Below are 21520 nucleotides of genomic sequence, written 5' to 3'. Positions count from 1 at the left end.
GTGAGAAGCACGTTTAAAATTACCAAATGAAAGGGGCTAATCTCCAAAAGCTCCCTGCCCGATTTTTGTTGGCACAGAGAGAAGTTTTTAAGTTGCCATAACTGAAAGGCGGAAATTGTCCTCAGCAAGAACCAGTTTCTAGTGCCATTAGTGTCTGCAGAAGAAATCTACTAAAATCCCTTGTTGAGCTTCACCCTTTTCTCTCCCATCTGCTGAAAACTTTAATATATTACACACTGTCTAAGAAATTTTCTTCCTCCTAACAGGATTTAAGCTCTTTACTTTTATAAAATATTAAGAACAGGATATGTTATGAACTATTAAGCAAAATACATTAATATTTCAGGATAATATACGTGAAAGGAAATAAATCAGAACAATGCTTCAACGGTATCAAAACCAAACGAGAAAATCTAAGCAATTCACGTTGGTAGCTCCCACTGACCATGATCATCACACTGACATGTCTCTTGTACTCCTTTTCATGCACAAATCAATCAACCCAAACACACACACCCATCAATGTGGGAAAAGAAGTTCAACTCTTTGGCCAGTTTTAATGCGACTGCTTGGCTCTACAGCAAGCTGAGGATATGGCCTTTAATAATCTAAAGGCATGTATGTGCTCTAAAATGAGGATGAGAGAAGACCACTTAATAGGGGTTATCTGGTGAGGGTAAAGTGAATTGATCAAAAACAAACGAGGAAAGGGGAGTAAGTTATGAAATAATAAAATGCACAGACCAGGTTTGTGCACAGTTTTTAGCCAAGAAGTAGCAAGAATGAAAACACACTACTCAATGGCAGTTTTTACATAGTAACTTCAGTATAAAAATATTAGTGAAATTAAACTAATTTGAAAAATTATAGCAGATGTAGATAGTGGCATTGCATATAACAAGGAAAATATCGTATTTTACCCTTTCCATGCAATTAAAGACTGCTTAAAATCTCTTTGAAGTCCATTTCTGATGGCTGAGATTGATACAAGCCCAACAATTGGGACGAAGGAAAAAGAAGAAACCTAAGGAATGTACTTAGGGAGTGTGCATTTTCCTTGTGGTTTACTATTTAATGTTCTGAATCAGCTCTTGTTAACCCCATTCAGCAAAGCACTTAATCACGTGCTGAAATTTCATTGATTTCAGTGGGACTTAGGCTTTGGCTTAAGTGCTTCACTGAATTATATATTATTTTTCACTTTCCCTTACTTATTTATGAAATTAATAGAACTACACAGAGTAATGTATTACTCAGTGTAAGGTAAACTGTTGGGTTTTAGACAGGTGACGTAATACCTAACCAGAAACCTCACTACCATTTAACTAAAACAATTGATAAACTCTAACTGTGCATAATAATGATGTGAATTGCAGTAATAATAAAACTTTATTTTCCCAAATAGTTTTCATAAAGGAAGGATGGAATCACAAAACATCGATATTGCTAGAACTCTGTGTGATCTATGTGAATATAAGAATAGAGTAAGTAATTTGACTCTTTTAAAATAATGTTATTTTCCATCCAGATATGTTAGAAATTAATGGAGAATTTATACATTGCATAGGAAAAGAAAAGTTATATGTTATTTCTGATGAGGTATCATAACAAATACTTGTTCTTGTTACATTTTGACAAAATGTAAAGAAACTGATCTGCACATACGCATTCATATTAGTTGCCATTCATATTTGCACTGCATTTTTGAATATCATTAATTCATCTGCAGCTACTCAGCAATACTCTATTGTTTAAGGAGTCCCTAAATTTTAAAGGCTCTAAAGTGCCTTTAAAGTACATCTACCCAGATGTACAGCAGAGGACAATGAGGAGTGAACTGAAGGACTTCAATCTCTGGCAGGATTTTAACTTTTAGTTTCAACCTTCTGTCACATTTTGGGTGAAGAATGAGTGAAGGATTGTTCCTCCTGGAACAGCTGAATCCTTCTCTCATCCTCATCTCCCCTGCCTGACTTAATTTCTGTGTTTATTAGGAGAGACAAAGCTTTTGCTGAACTATCTATTTCATTACCTTTTCTCCTTTCAAACCCTATTGTGGCTTAAGGAGCCCTGACTGTACTTGGGTCTCATTTCCCATGCCATCTTTCCTTGTCCTGTGGTCAAAAAGTTGGTGCCAGTGAATCCTGATAGTAAGAAATTCTGTAGCTTAAGGAACAGGTGTGAACTGCACCTCCACAAGGAAGAAGGTTTGTTAGCACACATCAGGGTAAACCCATTGGAGGGGAGATAGAAACAAGAATCATCATTAATTCTATATAATACATGGTCAGATTTAATCAGCATGGTTTCTCAAAAAAAAAAAAAAAGAATAATTTTGAGGAAATTTGTAACGCGGTACACATGAACGTTTTATTTCCAAAAGTTTTTGACAAGAGCTTGTATGGAAAAGAAGCAAAGAACTGTCACAGATCGAAACTGTGGCTCAGAAACAGAAATTAAAGCGTAAGACGAAATAGTCAGCTTCTGTCACGGAAATGATTACCAGCAAAGCGTCTCAGCGTTCCATAGAAAGTTACATATTGTTTCATTAAGGATTTGGAAAGAAAGTGAAAAGCAAGTAGAAAAATTTGCAGGTGACATTTTTTTCCCTGCTACATACAAGAGGGCTGTGGAAATGTAGGAATCACTGGAGCCCAGAGATACAGGTTAAGAAAGAAATTAAATACTTGCATGGATAAGAAGAATAACGAGTCATACTGATGGTTTCAGTCAAAGGACTATATGCAGCAGTGTGTGAAATGTTAGCTTTAAAACTGTTTTGCTTCTTATATTTGAAATAATTCTTCAAGCTAAACTTATGGTAAACTAATATATAAACTAATATAAGAAAAATATTTACAAGATAAATTGAGACACAATTATTATTTTAGATTATTTTACTCATTTTTGTAGTGTTAAAAGCCATACACAGCACAGAAAGTTATAAAGGGTAATGTTTAATACCAGTCTGACGAAATACAAAACATTTTCACTATGACCCCAAATGAAAATTTTTAGTACAGAGTTCTTTTAATCCAGTTCAGTTCCTTGATCTTATTTTTCACACAGCTTTACCAGCAGTTGTGCCAGCACAACAGAAGGGATGGCACAGGGTGGGAACAGCAGCCAGGGGGGAGCAGGGAAGAAGGGGTCGGAACGGTATAAACTAACCTTGCTGCTAAAGGAACGCGTCCATTATCAACATCAACACATACAGATAGTGCTGCTCCCCTTTACTGGAATTGCTTATAGAAATACAGCTAAATGGGACAATTTACAGCTGCAAAATCAGGTCTAAATTAGTGAAAGTAAGTTACTAGCTGAAATAATATTTTTGAATATATTAAATAAACATACATGCACAAAGTTAATTAGAAGATTACTAGCATGAAAATACTCTTACCAGTATTAGTCAATAGAGTAAGTGAGGTTCAGCTTTGAGCAAAAGACACACCTCTTGAAGGAGGAGGAGATGGGGAACCGAGAAAGCTGCCATCTTCAGGGATAGATTCAACAGCTGACAATGATTTGTAATACTCATCCTCTCCATCCAGCACTTTGATTTGGCTTGAAAGAAAACAAACAACATTTATTAAGTTAAAAAATTAATTCTGTCCATATCTTCAGAAATAGAAACTTCTCTGTGGATGTGAAAATGAAGAGTCCTAATACAAGAAAGGAAAAAAAAAGATGGGATGATTTGATGAGGAAAAGATAGCTTTTATACATACTTTTACTTTGCTACTACTTTTTTATGATTATACTCTGAACGGTTCTGAGAATCAGTGAAAGGCAGTATAGTCTTTCAGTTTGGGTGTACAGAATGATAGACCAACTATTTGCATCAAATGGGCATTTCATTTGAGCAATATGGCTTTTTTCATCTGTATATGTTCCACAAGTAGGGTATGATTTTGATAACGTATTTCAGCTGATGGCTTGCTGTGACTACGAGCCAAAGACCACATCACCAATTTTTGGGGAAAGCCCTACTGACATCAAGGGGCTTTCATTTTCCTGTGATGTATGATGAGCACTGCAGTCCCATGTTTTTATTCCCTGAACAGGAATACAGACTTTTAAACTAGGGAGGGACATAAAATAAACTAAATCTTGTGCAGTTGTGCAAAATTTTGGGCTTTAACCTTGACTCAAAGACCTCCTATTCATACAGTTATATTCAGAAGATTAATTAAAAACAGAGGAAATAATACAGAAAGTTCTTGTATATTTTTGGAGTAGATGCATTTGCAAGACCAAGCATCCATCAGTTCTCTCTGGTCCATGTGATCAGTCAACGAAGTATTTTGGCAATTGTATAGTAGCCAGCCCGGCTTTTGTAAATTGTTTCCAGTGATTTTTACCTATCACCAGGTGATAAATGCTCATGTGACAATGAGAACTGACTCAGTTCAACAGAAAAGGAGCAACTCCCTTTTGGGCTGAGTGGCCTCTCTCTCAGTTCTTAAAATGTGCTCCCCCAGGAGGGCTGAAGTCCATTGCGAGTGTGCTGCTGCAAAGCTGGCAGGGCTTCTGTCCGTGTTCTAGGTCAGAGAACTTCAGTTCCTGAACTGACCTTCAGTGCCCTTCATCTGGCACCTTTCGTTAGTGCTAAATGCACTTAAAAACATGAAGAAAGCTATTTTTTTGTAGTGGTAGTACTCAGAGAGAGCTGGGGAGTGTATTTTGTAAGAATCAGTTCTAGTGTCTGCAGACAGCAGTACATGCAAGTTTTACATTTGCTTCTGCAGAAAATGTCCAACGTCAATGCACAGAAATATGTTAATTGTTTATTTTTAGAAATCTCTCTAGAAAGTTTTGCATATTCTGTAATATCACAAAGGACGACTTCTGTTTACAGTTGCTTAGAACTAAGAAGATAGATATTTACCCAAGTTTTCTTGGCTTCCTCTTGCTCCCTTGATATTCTAGAGTTCCCTGTGGAGAGGGCCAAGAACACACAGTCAAAGCAAAGCAGCAAGTCGTTAATTTTTAATTCAAAGTGATTTTGTGTTGAATGCAAGCAGATGCTGATAATATCAGAAGTCACAGCATAATTTTTTTGATCAAAGGGCTCAAGTGAGCCTGATGAAGCATGCATCTTGCTCGTCTTTGATAAACCACATCAATTATTCACCGTGAAGGCAGACATCCTGACATGAAAGCAACAGATAAAGAGCATAAGCACATGTTCAAGACGAGAGCAGAAGAACGTGGGGGTGGGGCTGGAGGGGCTGAAACAGGTATTAATAACAGAATTATTAACTGGAAACAAAGCCAGTAAAACAGCTTTATTGCCACTTTGAACTCACATTTAACTGGTTATAGTACATGTTGTCCTCAGGGCTATTCAGCATTTTGGGCTGCTGACATCGTCGACGAGGTGTTCTCAGCTTCTGTTCAAGACAGTTTTCTGAACCTACAATAAGATAACACAATTTAGTTTTAAGCTGTGCCAGGTGCTGTGAATGTCTTAGCGTATTTTAGTCTGTAAACAGTCTTTTCTTCTGTCCTATTTGGTCCTGGATTTATTAGCAAGTCTGTCCTATCCAAAGTAAGCACACAGAAACTTGGGGATCTTTGTTTTCTCTTTTGAAACTTACTTCAAACACAAGTGTTTAAGCAGAACTTCATTTTTACTTTTATAACATTTTTAATTCTTCCATATATCTATATCACACAGCTCCTTATTCATTTCACACTTTATCTTAGTATCTTCCGTTATCAAAGCAGGAAATGAGGTATATTGTGACTAGCTAGGGATATATCACTCAGCAGCAGCAAAACCATTTTTCTACAGTAGACAGTAATAAAGCCTTTTGACTGATGAGACTTAGTCTATTATCAACATTTTTATTATATAAAAAGGCTACCTTCTTGACATGGCTCTCTGTTTAATCAGAGTAATCGGACCGGTTTGGAATTATGCTTTCTTAATATAATTTGTGATGTGCTGTAAAGTAACAGTTGCTTAAAGTCATCTGGAAAGCAGAGTTTAAAGATGAAGGATATATTTCAGAAGGGGTGGATTCTGAAAAGAACTAACAGCCTTTTTATTCCTTTTTTTTTCTATTAAGGAAAAAAGACATTATGGTGTGCTGTACTCTATTTTACCAGGCGTTTTCTGTGGCACATCCTCTAGATTACCAGGAAAACTATTTTCAGGATAAATCAGAATCACTAGGTTACTAAAAGACACTGTGGGGGGTAAGGAAAGTTCATTTACTTTTCAAATAATTGTCCAAATGCCTTTGATCTGATATTTCCCTGTTAAAAATTATTTTAGTGACCGTATGAATAAAAACAGTTTTTGGTGGCACTGAAGGAAAAAAATACATCTTACCACATTTGCATTCCATACTGTACGGGAAACTTGCTCCGATACAAAAGACCAGCACAAAGATCAAGTAGCACATGAGTTTTAAACACTTCAAAACTGAAGTCAATATGGCTTGTGCGGATGCAGGGCTCTAATCTCACAAATCCATTTGTAAGATCCTGACTTAAGGAGCAGGTAATATTACAAAGGAGGTTTATTATACACCCAGGTTTACAGCTTGCAACTATTGTACTTTTCTGCAATTACCAAGTGAGGTAGAGGAGGTGGTTGAACTTTGGCCTTTTCAGCCAAATGACTGACTGTTCTGGGAGATTTTCTCTCTTTCACTGTCTTTCTCTCTCTCAACAGTAAAATTTGAAAGATATTATTTTCCTCTCAGTGTGGGACTGCAATGTCTGTGTGCGAGGGGAGCACTTGTTTCATGCCAACCGTCGTGTTCCCTCACAACATCTGGGAGAGAGGGTGGGTTAAATGGCCACCAGGGAACTGACTGCAGAGCTGGGTCTAAAATTCAAAAACAATTTTATAGAGAAAGGTTACATTTCTCCAGTAATACAAAATAACTTTGAAATAATATGCTCATGCTGCTTGCTAATTTAATACCCAAAGCTTCAATGCTTTATTCTTTCAAGTTCAGTAAACATTTATATTTTTGCTGAAGAGATTGTGACAGCTGAGCCTGAACCTTTGCTACTTACCTGTATTGTATATAAACAGACAAGGCAGAAGCTGTTCCAGAAAATATGTCTGGGGAAATTGGGTGCCCAAGTAATATCTGTGTCTTTGGAAAGTTTTTTTCTCTAATATTTAGATAGGACATAGGTGCAATTTTGTTGTCTCTGAAGTCTCTGGAAGTTTTGTGGAAGACCTGCCATAACTACCTTCTATTCTCCCTCTGTTTGCTCTGAAAGTTACTTAGAGCTTTCTGTCTCAGGACAGCAGGGTCTGCAATTTTTGCAAGCAATGTTTTCAGCTGCAAGGCCACATGAGTTCCTTTTTACAGCAATTTTACAGCAGTAGTTCTCAAATAGCTCTCCACAAATAATTTTTTTATTCTAGCAAGAGGCTGTTATGAATAAAGACTCAGGTCCTCACAGTTCTGCATAATTTCACACACCTCTCTGCAGCTTGCCAGAAGTAAAAACACAGCACACAAATATTTAGAAATTTTCAAACAGTATGATAATACGATGCGATATTCTTTTTCTCTTTCCCCCAAATGCTGTTGTGGCCTTCATGTTATTTTTTCAAAACACCTATATGTATAGCCTTTGTTTTAAAAATGTCTTTTATTCATTAGGATTCTGAGACACTAATATTTTGCTCTAGCTTTTTATCCTGACACTTAATTATTTCTGTGTATTCTATGGGTGGTCTGCAGCTTGTGTCCTCCAAAGGAAATACCCTTTCAGTGGGCCCATTTGTCTTAGTGTTTAGTAGCGTACTACACGAACAGTACAAAATCTGGTAACATTTATCATAAACTACCATATCTGGAGAAAACGGTATTAACATGTGCTCAACACTCAGCAGTTGAATAGGCATTTAAAATGCTGTTCTAAAATATTTTGCTTTGATGACAAACTTAAAGCCACCAGTAAGAAAAAAGTCACTTGTCATTTTAATAACAATAGCAGCAGCATCAGTATAATTAACAGGGTATTGTCTACACTGCACCCAAATTGTGCCAAGTGCCTCTGGCATGTCCAGGCTCCCGAGTTTGCTACAAATTTGGAGACCAGAAGAGAGAGTCAGCACATACTTCCTTCAGGTAGTAGACAAAACGCCTACTGCCAAGTGCGCTGCGTCAGCTGATCTAGCAAGTGTAGGGTAGCTGAGGTTCTGGGCATCCTCCTCCTTTCCTCACTTGAACCCAGAATAGCTGATACACATGGGTGAGCTGGCTCACGTGGATGCTTCCCTAAAGCTATCACAAAATTGATGTTGCTTACAGTGAAGGGAATTAGAAACTGGCAAATGGGTAAATCTGTTTGAGTATAAAGTATCTATGGCGTTTCTGTTTACTCCTCTATTACCACTATTGGTTATCCTTTTTATTTCTCTGATACATAAGAGCCCAAGCCAATAGACCAGGACCTTGCAGTGCTCAGATAGATTAAAGAGACGTGTGTTTTCAACTAAATGCAAAGTCAAACATTCAAGTTACATTTTTAAGAACTGGGAATTGCATAGTTGGAAAGCAGTGTCTCCAGGAGAGACCTGGGAATCATCATGGATATGCAGCTGAATATAAAGTAGACTGGGTGCAAAGCAAACGACTACTCAATAGAAATAGAAAAACAGTTTTATCGTTGAGTGCAGAATTATTTTAAAGTGGGTGCTGCAAACTACAGAATGTTTTGAGAGCAAGAACAATCTGAAATCTGGAAAACCTGCCATGTGGTGAGAAATTGAAGACAACTGTTCTACTTCATTTTTTTCAAAAGAAGGTTAAGAGGGGATTTGAAGCAAATCTAAAGCCCAGTATAGAAAAGGTGGAAGGTTTTTCACCTTCTGAAACAAAAGTCTGAACTGTCTAATGGTCAGAAGTGGAAGAAAATTTCAGACCAGAAATACAGCACATAGTGAAAACAATCAGTCAGGAGAAAAAAAATATTTAGCCGTATGATGGAAGCTCAGATTGAGATTGGACGCTTTTAGAAAAGGTATGTTTTGACTCAAGCTAAAATTAAAAACTATTCAAGATATGACATAGATCACTTCTAGCTTAATATGGATTAATATCTCTAATGTGATTTTTATCACGAGTCTCAATCTGCAGAAGATTTTGTATTGATCTTTTGATTTCTGGGATATACTTTCACCTCTGAGTTTCCATTTCTTCTTTGATTTCTTATGGCTGAAATGGAAATATTTTTCTTCAATTAGCCATCACATCCATCATACTAACAGTTTTTATGACATATCTTGGCTTGGAGATGATTAGCACATTTCTTATGCCATATCTTATTTAGATGATTTTTCTGTTTAAAAATCCATCCTTTCCATAAGCTGCAGAGGACGCTTTCAGAAATGCACAAACTGCCAAACAGTAAGATTTAATGAAAGACTTCAAAATGCTCCTGACACAAGGACTTCTGCATCTAGGATTTGGGTCCTGACCGATACTTTCAAAACAGTACCTGCAAAAATATATTTTTCTAATGACTTCCCATGAGGCAGATGACTTCACTTGATATTCAGTGAAGATCTCACCTTAGATGATGTCCTGTTTGTCTTGCTTATCTTGGTATTGAAAACTTGGGGACCAGGCACTGGGCACACTCTTCAGAGGACCTGAGAATCATCAGATTTTGCTCTCTGAAATGAAGCTGCGGTCTTCATAAACTGTTCATGATTAAACCCTTCCTTCAAAACCCCCTTGATGCTGATAACATCGCCAAACATGGCTAATTTTTCCTATATGGAGAATTCTGCAGAGAAAGTGGTGATGAGGCAGCTACAACTGCATTTGGGACTTGTAAAATCTACTGATGCGAGTCAGATTGTTTTAAGGTTGGTGCAGCACAGAGGGGGCTCTAAACTCTGGATGACATCTTACTTTTATCAAGGAATGCACAGAAGGGATCTTTGTAAATGTGCCCATGCCACAAACCAGGCTGCGTCGCCAATTCCCTTGCTGAAGGGACTCCATCCACTACAACACATATTGAAAGGTGGTGCTGAGTAGTCTCATTTTCCTTCTGAAGCCACTTACCCAAAGAAGGTTTGGAAGGGGTTAATCTTGTCTCTTTTTCTGTTACAGGTGAACACAAACCTAATATCACAGGAAAGGTAGTCCTTCTCTAATTACTTAGATGGGGAGATTTAGAGTACGAGAAGGAGCCATTTAGGGGACCATATATATTATTAACAGAGTAAGCAATAAAGTAGATAAATCAGTATGACCAAGAAAAATAGTAAGCATGTGGCTGATTTCCAATCTATAATATCAGATGAAACATGAAAGTGCAACCCTTAATTATAAGCAAATATTAGCACAGACTCATGGGATCTCATCATAACATCTCAAGGTCTACATTCATGAAAATTTAAGCAATGTTTAAAATCATGTTAATTTGTTCTTTGTTTGTTTCTTTTTCTGCCAGTCTAATTTATTCCAAAAGACTTTGGTTCTCAAGCCTGGATATATTGATCATGCCTATGTAAAGCATTGTTATAGCCTGGGGAGAAGACTTTTGTGGAAAAACTTGTCTTTGTTCTCCTTTGATAATTTATATGTATTTTGATGTTTTCAAGCTTTTCCAGTTTTGAATCATTTTTCAAGGCAGCAAGTTAACTTCACTTTTTCTCTTGAAGTCTTAGGCAAATGCAGAAATGACCTCACAGACAGTGATGATATACATCCTCCTCCTGGACCGGATGCTAAGTGGATAATTATGTGCAGCATGTTGATTTCAAGGAACAGCTACATTTTCTTCTGTGCCATACAAGTCTGTTCAAGCAGAGGACTCAAGGGGCTGGTGATTCTGGTCCCACTCATATCAGTGGCAAATGGGAGTGACCGAACGTCACTTATGCAGTAAAAAATGCTGTAAATGAACTAGGCTTTATGATTTTAATTATTTCAGCTTTATTTTAAAAAACAGAGATTTACGAAGGGCACATAATGCTGTTTAGCCATGAGTGTTCATACAAACATATTTCCTCCCTTTCTCATTCCCATGATTCTCCACTATTTGCACAAATTTGCATCACACCATAAGGGAGTAAAATGAAAAATTTGTCTGAGAAGCAGAGTGAACACTCAGGCAGTTAGCCCCCACTGAGCTCCTGCTGCGCCTGCCTGCCTGCCATACACAAGCCAGTTAACACAGAACTATCTTGCACATCCCTGTACTAAACTGTGTTCAGTGTGACTTTAGTATGAGCACACATTAAGAGATACCAGGCCCACATCACAGGGTATTTGTACACTGCCTGTTAAATGCTACCAACTATAAACGCATCAGAAACAAGGACAGGATAACAGGTCTAATAGGCTTCACAGAGCAAGTACTGTAGAATAATCTGTAGCTTCATTTGGGAATAATGAAGTTATCAGGTCTATGCTATATACTATAAATTTAATTATATTATGGTAGTTCTGCAAAAACACTGGAGGCTGATAGAAAATAAACACACTGTCTCTGAAAGATTTTAATCTCAGCACAGCAAAACCACACCAAGAGATAACAACATAGGGTAGGAGAGAACAAAGAGCAAGGCTACTTGGTGACTTAAGTAATGAGGTGTGTCTCTAATATCTTCTTTTCCCTTCTGAAGTTAATGAGAGGGGAAAGAGAAAACTACAGGAAAGAGAAATGGACAGGAAAAAGACAAAAAATGAAACAATCAAATAAGATACTGAGAAACTAAGGAAGGGGAATAAACAACCATTAATGGTGAAGCAGTAGAACCTAAGTTGTGGCAGCAGAGGATTTGATTAATCTAGTAACATCAGGAGCCTGGAGGCATATTGGCATATTTAACACTATTAACAATTGTAATTCTCTCCAGGATACTTCATGCTTACCTAGCAGTAGCTTCAGAGCTCTGCAAATGTTCAATATAGTATGACGGGAACCATTCTTGCCACCAAATTCCCTCAGTCCCTTCCTCTACAGAAGAGTGTCCAGGAATATTTATAGGGGCTGGTGCTCTTCATGCTGCTAGTGACAAGCAAGCATGAAAAGAACAATAAATCCCATGTCCTTTGAGGAGTTACAAGGCCTCAGCCCTTGCTAACTCTTACAAAATATCTTACTGGAGCGTCACATGAGTGTTGCTAAGGGAAAGGACGTTAACTACTTTGAAAAATATATATTAATGCTTAGAAAGAGTGATTAATCCTTAGCAAATCCTGCAACTCCAGTGCACTCAAAGCTCTTACTTGGATTCGGTAGGTAAGAATAGTAAGTTAGACTTAATTATTTTCAGTGTCAAGTGCTTTGTAGTCTAAGTCTGTAGCTCCAAATGTAGTTACCAGATTCACTGAAAACACAGAATCTGGACAGGTAAAAAGTCCTACAATAGAAAGATTTAAAATAAAACAAAACCAAGCTTCATGATCACCTCAGTTCCCTCACACGACTGTGGTGAACCAGAATTCTGTTTATTCAGATGGAGTGTGCTCATAGCGCCAAGAGCCATGGACTGCTAGGGAAATTAGTGTAGCCTCTTTGATGTCATGTGCATCCCAGAATCTGTAACACCCTGCTAAAACTGCGAGCATAGCTTTTTGTTTATAACCCTAAACAGAACCATTTGAATACACACTGAAAGAACTCGTAACAGAAGCAATGCATTTTCTTCCACCCAGTGATTCATTACTTACGGCTTCATTTTGGATACTGCAGTTCTATGCAACGCCATATGCTTTAGATTATAAAGCACACTAAGCAAATCATAAGTTTTTCAAGATGGTATGTAAAGGCTGTTTTTGCATCTGTTTGTTGCCAACAACCCAGATGATACTGTAATTAGAACAACAAATATTTTATGTGAAATCAATCATTTAGCCGTCTCTGAACCCTGAGACAATGGCTTTTAGATACACTTTCTTGGGAAACAAGATCCATAAATAGTTAGAATCTTGGCTTTTGTTGTTTTTTTCTCCTTCCAACACAATTCTGATCCTTCAGTATTTGTCAGTTCTTTCAGTTTCTATTGTGAGTGATTTAATTGTAGAGGGAAAAGGCAGAGATTAAACAAAGAATACCAAAGAACTAAACTGTCAGTGACTAACATGGGTAAGATTCAAACCTGTCAGCAAACAGCATGCTTCTACAAGTACGGTCCTGAAGACATGTCTTCCAATACACGTTGAATACACACACCCCCTCATATGCCCTGCATGTAATAACATCTAACAGTGGGTTCCAGAGGTGTGGCAACTAGTCAACTAACCAGTCAAAGCCCAAGAGGTTTACACAGCTACAACTTTAAATTCAGGAAAAAAATCATGCCAGACCACCCTGAATGGCAGAAACTACTTCTGGACAATGAAGAAAACTTAACTGATGATTATTTTTCTTCCCCTCCTTAAACTTGAGTCAAGGTGGTTGTGGAAGCTGCTTTTTGGTTAATTCTTGTGATCTTTTTAGAAGAGACAGTTACTGATGAAAACCAGGCCATTTCAGGTATGCTGGAATTACCACATATCACAGCCTATTTCCTGGTTTTAGAAGACCTGCTTAATCGAATAGCCACCAGGTGATAAGAAATAGCTATCTTACATTATCATGTGAGGTAAGTGATGTCTCTCTTGCTGTTTGAGCGATACTGTATAATCAATACAAGTGAATGAAGAATTTCACAGGGGAAAAACCTACTGAGAGCAATTAAATACGGAGAGATCACTTCCGGATCGGGAAATCCCTGAGCCACAAACCATGCTAGACTGGAGAGTGTTCTGGGCAAATATCTCTGTTTGCCCTACTTTTGTACTATACCCTAGGCTTTTGCTCTTGGTTACTGTCAAAGAGAGGAAATTAGGCTAAACAGACTTGGACTGGACTGGAAATGCTCTTTCTTATGGTGCGGGTTTTTTTTTTTCTTTTCTTTTGTGAGGTTGCTAACATTCAAATGACCAGGAAAGAAGTCCACTTAAAATAAATTCAAGCAGACCAAATCCCCAAGAGACACCTGCACCTGAGGTTGAGCTAACTCCTCACAAGGTGCATATCAGAGTCTTCAATGCAAAGATCATTTCAAGGTCAACTTTAACTGCTTATGGCAGGATGGTTGTATTACACTTGCCTGTTTGTCAGCACTGCACCAGATCAGCCTGAGCTTCTGGAAGGCAGAAGTAGAAATCCCATGCAAAGAGGAATACAAAGGAAAGCCAGGCATTCTTCAATTTTCTGGCCATGCTCCATTTTCCCTTCTCTGTAAGTATTTGTCTGAGGTACTAATCTTGAAGTAGAAACACCGGGACACATACACAGGCATTGTGCACCCAGAGGCTCGCCATGATACAAGCTTGTCCCATCAGCATTATGTCATAGTTGGGACTCAGCCTGTTGGTGCAGTTTATTTATTTAGTGAAGTTAAAGAAAATAGGATTAGAAAGAACCTCAAGTGACTATTTTGTCCTTCCCTATCTTCCAAAGTAAAACCACATCTCATGTTGGAGGTATAAGAAATTTTCAAAATTGCTCAGAAACAGAAGATATCAAAAAAATCCTCACAAACATAGCATCAACAATGGAGCCACTCATTATTACTTCTGCACAATAAGATGACAGTTATTCCTTCAAAGAAGAATTGGGATAATGATTTAGTCAATCTGATTGATTAAATAGCTTTGGCAACTTTAAAGTATCAATCCTAAATATCATGATAGTATCATCAATTTTAGAGATATTCTCCAAAGTACATTTGGACCTGCTAATGCACAAGTTTTTAAACTACAGATTGTGGGTCTCAAGAGCTGCATATCATGTGCTAATATGCCTCAGAAAACTCACTGGACACTTGGCACTGGTTCATCTTGTGGATTCTAGCTAAGAAAAGCAAAGCATATGGGGAAAAAGATGAAACAAACATAAAAAGTAAACACTGCGATTAACTTTTAAAAATAAAAAGTCAAAATATTCAGTGCATTAGAGAACAGTAACAAATCACAAATACCTTTCTAATACTGCTTCTCTACAGAGCCAACTACTGAAGTTGCCAAAAATGCATCATACAAATTTGGGGAGTTAGTCTGTGCAATCAAAAGTAGGGCAGGAGGCAATCTGTAAGTTCACACTCAGTTAAGATGTGGTTCATAATGGGCCTGTGTTTCAGAGTTGCTGTCCTAGCATATAGCCTGGATGCTTTTAAAGGTAATCCCTCACCTTCTTCCAAACTGTAATAATAGCATTTTTATCCCATACCCTCAGAGATTAAGCCACTTGATTGACTTTGAATTCTGGACACACAGGAAATTTGTATTAATTTAGCATAATGATGAGGCGCAATAAAGGCTCTGTGGAACCACAACAGCATGGTCTCTAAGGTTTTGTTCATTACAGAAACACAATTTGCATATCTAAAGGCTTGAAACCATGGGTCCATATTGCTACAACTAGTATCTCAAATTTGAGTGTAGCAGATTCAGCATATATTTCAAAGAATAAATGGTAGAAGCCCAAGATAAAACTCTCAGTAGATTTCTTCATTAAGAAAGAAGTTTTTTTCTGAATTCAAGGTGGTTGGCAGCAGTAACTTTTAAAAGAAGTATTAAAGAAAGCTTGACTGAAGCCTGCAAAAATGCCACTAGTTAGATATTTGCTTCCCAGTGTTGCTACAGTGATCTGGTCTGACATTTGTAAATGTTTGAAGTGAAGAAGGTATCTTGGCTAGACAAAGGAAACTAATGCTGCTGACCTACGTGCTACAGCGATCCATTCTTTTAAGGGGTTGTTAATTGCTACTGGGTCTCTTGACATTAGACCTACAACTAGCGACGGTTCACAAGTGATCTACAAATCAAACTCAAGCCAGTAAATTCTGAGGGAATATTTTGAAAGAGAAACTGAAGAAGCATGAGCAAACTATTCGGTCAATGACAGAGTTAGAAAAATAAGTAGGACTAGAAAAAACCTTCAGGCTTTAAAGATGTCTGTACCCTGTGAAAGAGCATCTAGGGTTTTTTCCTCCTTTCAAATCCAAATCAAAAACCTTTTATTGACAACTTGCACTATGAATCTTATGGTAGAATGCTAAACATGTATAAAAATAAGGGGTCATTATTTCCAGAGGTGTAGTTCATTAACTTTCATCCTGAAAAGGTAGATGGAAGCTTCCAGTAGTAGCAAAGTGTATTCAGAACATGTAGAAAAGATGTTTAAAGAAAACTGAGGGAGGTCTGCAAAGAATTTCAACACTGGGATTTAAATCCTAATAAAGCAATTTTAGGCTATGTATTTCATGATATCCAGCCACACCATCTGCAGTAAGAGTTTGGGGAGTGCTGAACACATAGAATATGTGTACTTTTCATTCAGTCCTTCCTAAAAGCATTTAAAGAAAAATTTGGCAAAGACTTCAGCTCATGAGAGCAGAGGAAGACATAAACATATGTGCACATATACAAATAAAGTGAGTTGACTTTCCAATATTATAGTGACTTGCTGATGTGACAATATGTTGTTTTGTTCTGAAATCACCTTTCTTGACAGGGCACAGCTTGCATTAGTAAATCAGCTCCCTGTATTATATTCCCCTCTGAACACAGTCTTTGTACTTGAGTGTCACTTATTTTAAATTGGTAAATGCTACAGAATTAGTTGGATTTTTTATTTTTCTCATAAATACATGACTAATTCTAGTGACTTTGATGACATTTTATTCCTCAGAGCTTAACGAACCTTTCTTTACCAAAGTGAGTGGTGATTTCAGGGTTCAAACTGAGGCACTAGGAGGGCTGATTTTTGAACCATTACAGCTCATGCCTTCTGGAAGATCAGGCTCGTTCATGGTATCTTAGTGTAGGTATACGGAATTTCTTTTCCCTCCAGAAAATACAGACTAAGTGATTTCAGAAATTTTTGGGGGGAGTTGATTTGGACATGTTTTCCACCTCTTAACTACTATAGATCTTCGATTTTTTTCAACCCCTTTCTTAGAACTCTGTACTAGATTCTTAGCTGGTAATTGAATAATATATCCCTATAGAATAGCTTGTGATATAGCAACATCAAATTCTGTTTGTGTACTGATTCTGCATTGCAAAGCATGCAAAGTTGTGAATTAACACTTTATTAGTTACTGTGCACTAATTCCTTGTGCAAATGACCTACAAAGGACCACACAGAGTTACAACATGAATAAACTAGTGCATTGCAAGTGTACCTATTGCCACGGAATGCCACTTCTGATTTATCTGTTTCGGATAGATGAGAAGTATGGCCATATTAACATAACTCTCTTCCGTAACATATCCTGCTTCTCAGTAGGACTAATTAGCTTAGGCACGGCACTGCACTCATCCAGCTATACTGCCTCCAGGATCTGATTCACATCTAGCTTGAGCAGCTTTGCAAAGCACTGGCATGCGCTGAGTCGCTATATCAAAAATTTATATTATGGCTTATTCTATACTAACTTTCCCACGGAGACAAAACCTAAAAATCAGTTTTACCGCAGTGAACAGATTCATCAAAGTCTCCTGTTGAAGTAATGCCATAATAATAATGACCATATCCTGTCCCCAGCAGAAAGGCTCATACCCTGAAAAGGCTAACATTGATGCACACTTCACTACTAGAGTTAGTTCCTCTGAAGCCAGCCCCAACACTAAGCATATGAATACAAGGGAAAAAATGGAAAGTATCAGAAAACCACGTTGATATTAATATAGTTTAGAGAAATATGATTAAAATGGAAATGTATAATAGAATTTTAAACTCCTTCCTTTAGAAAGGACTGCCTTAATTATTTTTATTATTAAAAAGCCCTATGAAGTAAAAGGCTATGGGCAGAGAGAAATACGCATTTCTCTTCATTTGTACAAGATATAATAAATTTTAAAAGTCCAGCACTCACTCTATCTACACAATACTTGAACTAACTCATGAAACAGTTTTAATTCAGAGATAATTGAGAGCCATACACTTTCTACAGACACGCAATAACATGTAGGAGTACTTACGCTAATCTTTGATGAAAAATTCTTATGTTAGATTCTTCAATAAAATAAGCACAAGAATAACTTTTGCTTTCATGGAAAGTATCAATTCCACATGTAGCTGCTCAGCATTGTCTAAATTAAATGAATATGAGCTGGTGGGTGGACAGAGGCAAACTGAAGATAATCAGCAAAATTTATGTTTCCAAATAATGTACAAAACACATAAATCACTTCAAATAGGCCCATAAAATTATTGTTTTTGAAAAAAATATTTGAATTATAATATAGCAAAAAGCAAAGAAACATGACTTGTGGACCATAAGTTACAGTTCATTGTTTGCTTTCACAAGGTAGAGTGGCAGGAAATTATCTCCCTCTCATCACACATTTCATTTTTGATTAGGTGATTTTGCATTATTTGTAACTTCAAAAAGCCGTCACAAAAATATGAGGTGCCAAAGATATTTTTTCGTCTCTGAAGATGCAATTTTCTAGAAGAAAACTGTCTACAACACCATATACAGCAAAACAAGATTTTCAGTTTTTACTGCAAACACTCACTCATGCCAGCAATCTACGTGAAGTCAATGTGTTATGCCACTGCACAATGATGGATCATGTGAGGCCTTGTAGGACGGGACCAGCATTCTTTAAAATATATGTTATTATTTAATGATTTATCCCTTTTTATTACTGTCAACCAATAACATGTACTTGTTCAAAACAAATTACTGTTCCTTCATCATTATGTTGACATCATTTTGTTCAGAACAATCCACAATACAAAAAGGGCAACATTATTTACACAGAACCATAAAATCTTATTTTTATTTCTAAAATACATAGTAGAAGTTAACTACGCTTATCATACTTTTTTGCATTCTGTATGTGTCTCTGCTATTAGGACTTGATCTGGAAAGTTTATGCAGAGATACAAAACACCTTAGGTAACTGTTTTGGCATATGAAGTCTTAGCTTTATGCGTTTTGTGTATTTATTTTTTAGAGAAAGAGGGCTCTAGTTACTATGTTTCAAAAGAAAGCCTTGCAGGGTAGGATGCGAGCAGGCAGGCTACACAGCTGCTGTGTGGCCTGTGATGAGAAGGTGCCTGTACCACCTGGCAGTGACAGCAAAGGGCTAGTGTCCTCATTATACTCATCCTTCTTTCTCTTTCCCCCATGACTGCAGACAGCCAGGGCTAGGATAACAGTTTGAACATACAGAGGATTTGCAACATCGGCCTTGCGAGGGATGAATTTCCCAGTCATCTCTGCTGAAGTGTTAAATTCAAATGTCTAATGATGACATTCTAAACATCACCATTACTTATTTCACTGGCGCTCAGTGCACACAGGGGAAGAGATAGTCAATCATATTATGAAGAGCTACATGATGTATTGCTCCGCCTACACAAGAAACAGCAGTAGCTTGTGCTACTATTCAAGAAAGACTTGAGTCCCCAAACACTAGCTATGGACCTGGGCCCACAGAAAGGAGGCTGAGCCCATCAGAGTTCATCCTTCTAATGAAACACTATGGTAGGAGAGGGTTCAGGGGGACCAAAGAGCTGAGAGAGCACACTCGATTACCTTTTCTAGTTTTATTTGTGGATGATGAAAATAGTCAGAAGTAAATGTTTCATGTCCTGTCATGTATCGCATCATTGAAGAGGAGGCAAAGTTTGTACTTCATGTAGAACCAAAGGGACAAAACCAGTAATCCTGCCTTCAACTGCACTTTTCTTATCCTTTTAAAGAACTTATGGCAAACCTGTGGATAAGAAGTGCTCTGCCAAGTGTAACTAAGATGGCATCCAGCCATATTTCTAACATCTAATAAAACCAGAACTATGGCAATTTAACTTAGTATCCATCAGAAAAATGTGCTTATTGTCCATACTCAATGGGGAAAAAAAAGGCAATGACACCACAAGAAGTGCCTATGCTTTTTTTTTTTTTTGGATGGTATCAAAAAAGTCTTTTCTAGATTACTGGATTTGAACATGAGAAACTACTGAAGTAGCGCACAAAGTCAATGAAACGATCTCACCAGACTTGCCAATGTGCATAAGGCGTTTTATCTTTAAAAATAGCCTAGTATTTAGTTGTATAAGTTCCAAATAGTGTTTAATGGGTGAAAATGCTTAAAGATTTCTGAAAGTTGTTCCTACTTCTTGGCCATTAGCATGCCGTCCCAAGATAATTTAAATCTGCTTTCAGTTCTGGGTACTTAAGATCACAGCCCTCCTTATTTCTAAAGGGGGGGGATTTCCACCTATGTAGAAGAGAAGCATCCCAATAAAAACTATAAAGCACAGCCACTAATGGGACCTCTTCAGGAAGTGCCACGACCAGACAACTGTAACTGCACCTGAGTTAGTAGTTAGTCAGGCTGCTTTTTTATTCAATTATTTCTTTACTAATACTGGAATTTTAGGGCAACAGAAACTTTTTTGTGAATTCAGGTCATATTAGCTAACAGTTTCAGCTGAAATAACATGAAAAAACTTCAGAGATGTTGAAACAATTCATTCTGGCATCTCAAAAACAAAACATTTTGATTTTGTCACAAGGGGACTCCTTTCCCAAAACAGAGGAGGTAGTGCTGCCACCCCTGATATCCAAAAACTCACTGATGAGGCCATGTTCTTGGGTTGTGAAAGATGTAGCTTCAAACACCTCCTTTAACTGATTTGGTACAGGGACTTGAACCCAAACATCACGCTTCTCAGGAGAGTAACCTAACTGCTGGGCTAGAAAATATTCTTAGGTAAGTTTCTCTCAGCCTCGTTTGTTGAAAGTGTCCCACTTTGCATAAAGTAGTTAAATATTCATTGAAACAGAGATTGAAAGCCAGGTGCTGGCCCCCTTTTCCTCTAACTGCTCAAATTACCAGGATCTCAAGTCATTCACATGCTCTCTGTTTCTGTGGCCTACTTAGTATTTAACGTACATTCCACTGATGGGAGAAAGGGGAGAAGGAGAAAATGCTTTCTTCTCTGAACTTCTGTATCTGCCTTGGGCATAGCCCAGGCCGGTGAAAATATGGATCAGTGAAAGTTTTGAGCCTTACCTTTGGAAGGACAGTAGTATGAAAGGTAAGAAATTATCACTTTCCAACATGTAGAGTAGTTAAAAATAAAGTAGTTTAATGACAAGAAATAGTATTATTTAAAGGAGAAAGAAGTGAGACATCTGCATCTATTTGTATCCAGCGTTTATCCCTACTGGCACAATTAATAAAAGCTATGCATAAATCGCACGAAGTTCATTAAATCCACTGGCTCAGGCTGCTGACTAATTGGTAAATACACACTCGATAAAAATGTAAAATGTATGCCAACTCCACATTTTAAAACTGGTTTCTAGTTAAGATGTGTCTGCTTCCCAGTTGCTTTTCCAACAGAGCTCGATTTTCATGGTTATTAGTCTTAGGAAAATAATAATGCCCAGAACAGTGCCAAAAGATCTTAGGCCCTAAAGTAGGAAAACAAAAAGCAGCTCCATTGAGCTTACAGAGACTAAGGAGTTAGCTATCTTGTGTCTAGGGTGATTTTCTAA

The 21520-nt window shown here is 37.5% G+C and overlaps 1 protein-coding gene across 1 annotated transcript in view; it reads right to left on the bottom strand.

Annotated features, from left to right (window-relative positions):
- Positions 1-2909: 2909 nt before the first annotated feature.
- The window catches only part of MYO3B (myosin IIIB), a 188341-nt gene continuing 169730 nt past the window's right edge, over positions 2910-21520 (bottom strand). The window contains exons 31-33 of the mRNA XM_075153187.1: positions 5313-5419; positions 4892-4938; positions 2910-3567 (exon numbers count right to left, since the gene is read on the bottom strand). Of these exons, the coding sequence (XP_075009288.1) occupies positions 3432-3567; positions 4892-4938; positions 5313-5419 (290 nt within the window). The 3' untranslated portion in view covers positions 2910-3431. The remainder of the gene's footprint in view (positions 3568-4891; positions 4939-5312; positions 5420-21520) is intronic.

This window comes from Calonectris borealis, chromosome 6 (assembly GCF_964195595.1).
Source record: "Calonectris borealis chromosome 6, bCalBor7.hap1.2, whole genome shotgun sequence".
Lineage (NCBI taxonomy): Eukaryota > Metazoa > Chordata > Aves > Procellariiformes > Procellariidae > Calonectris > Calonectris borealis.
Note: the sequence above shows the minus strand (reverse complement) of the source record. Positions and strands in the feature narration are given on the sequence as shown.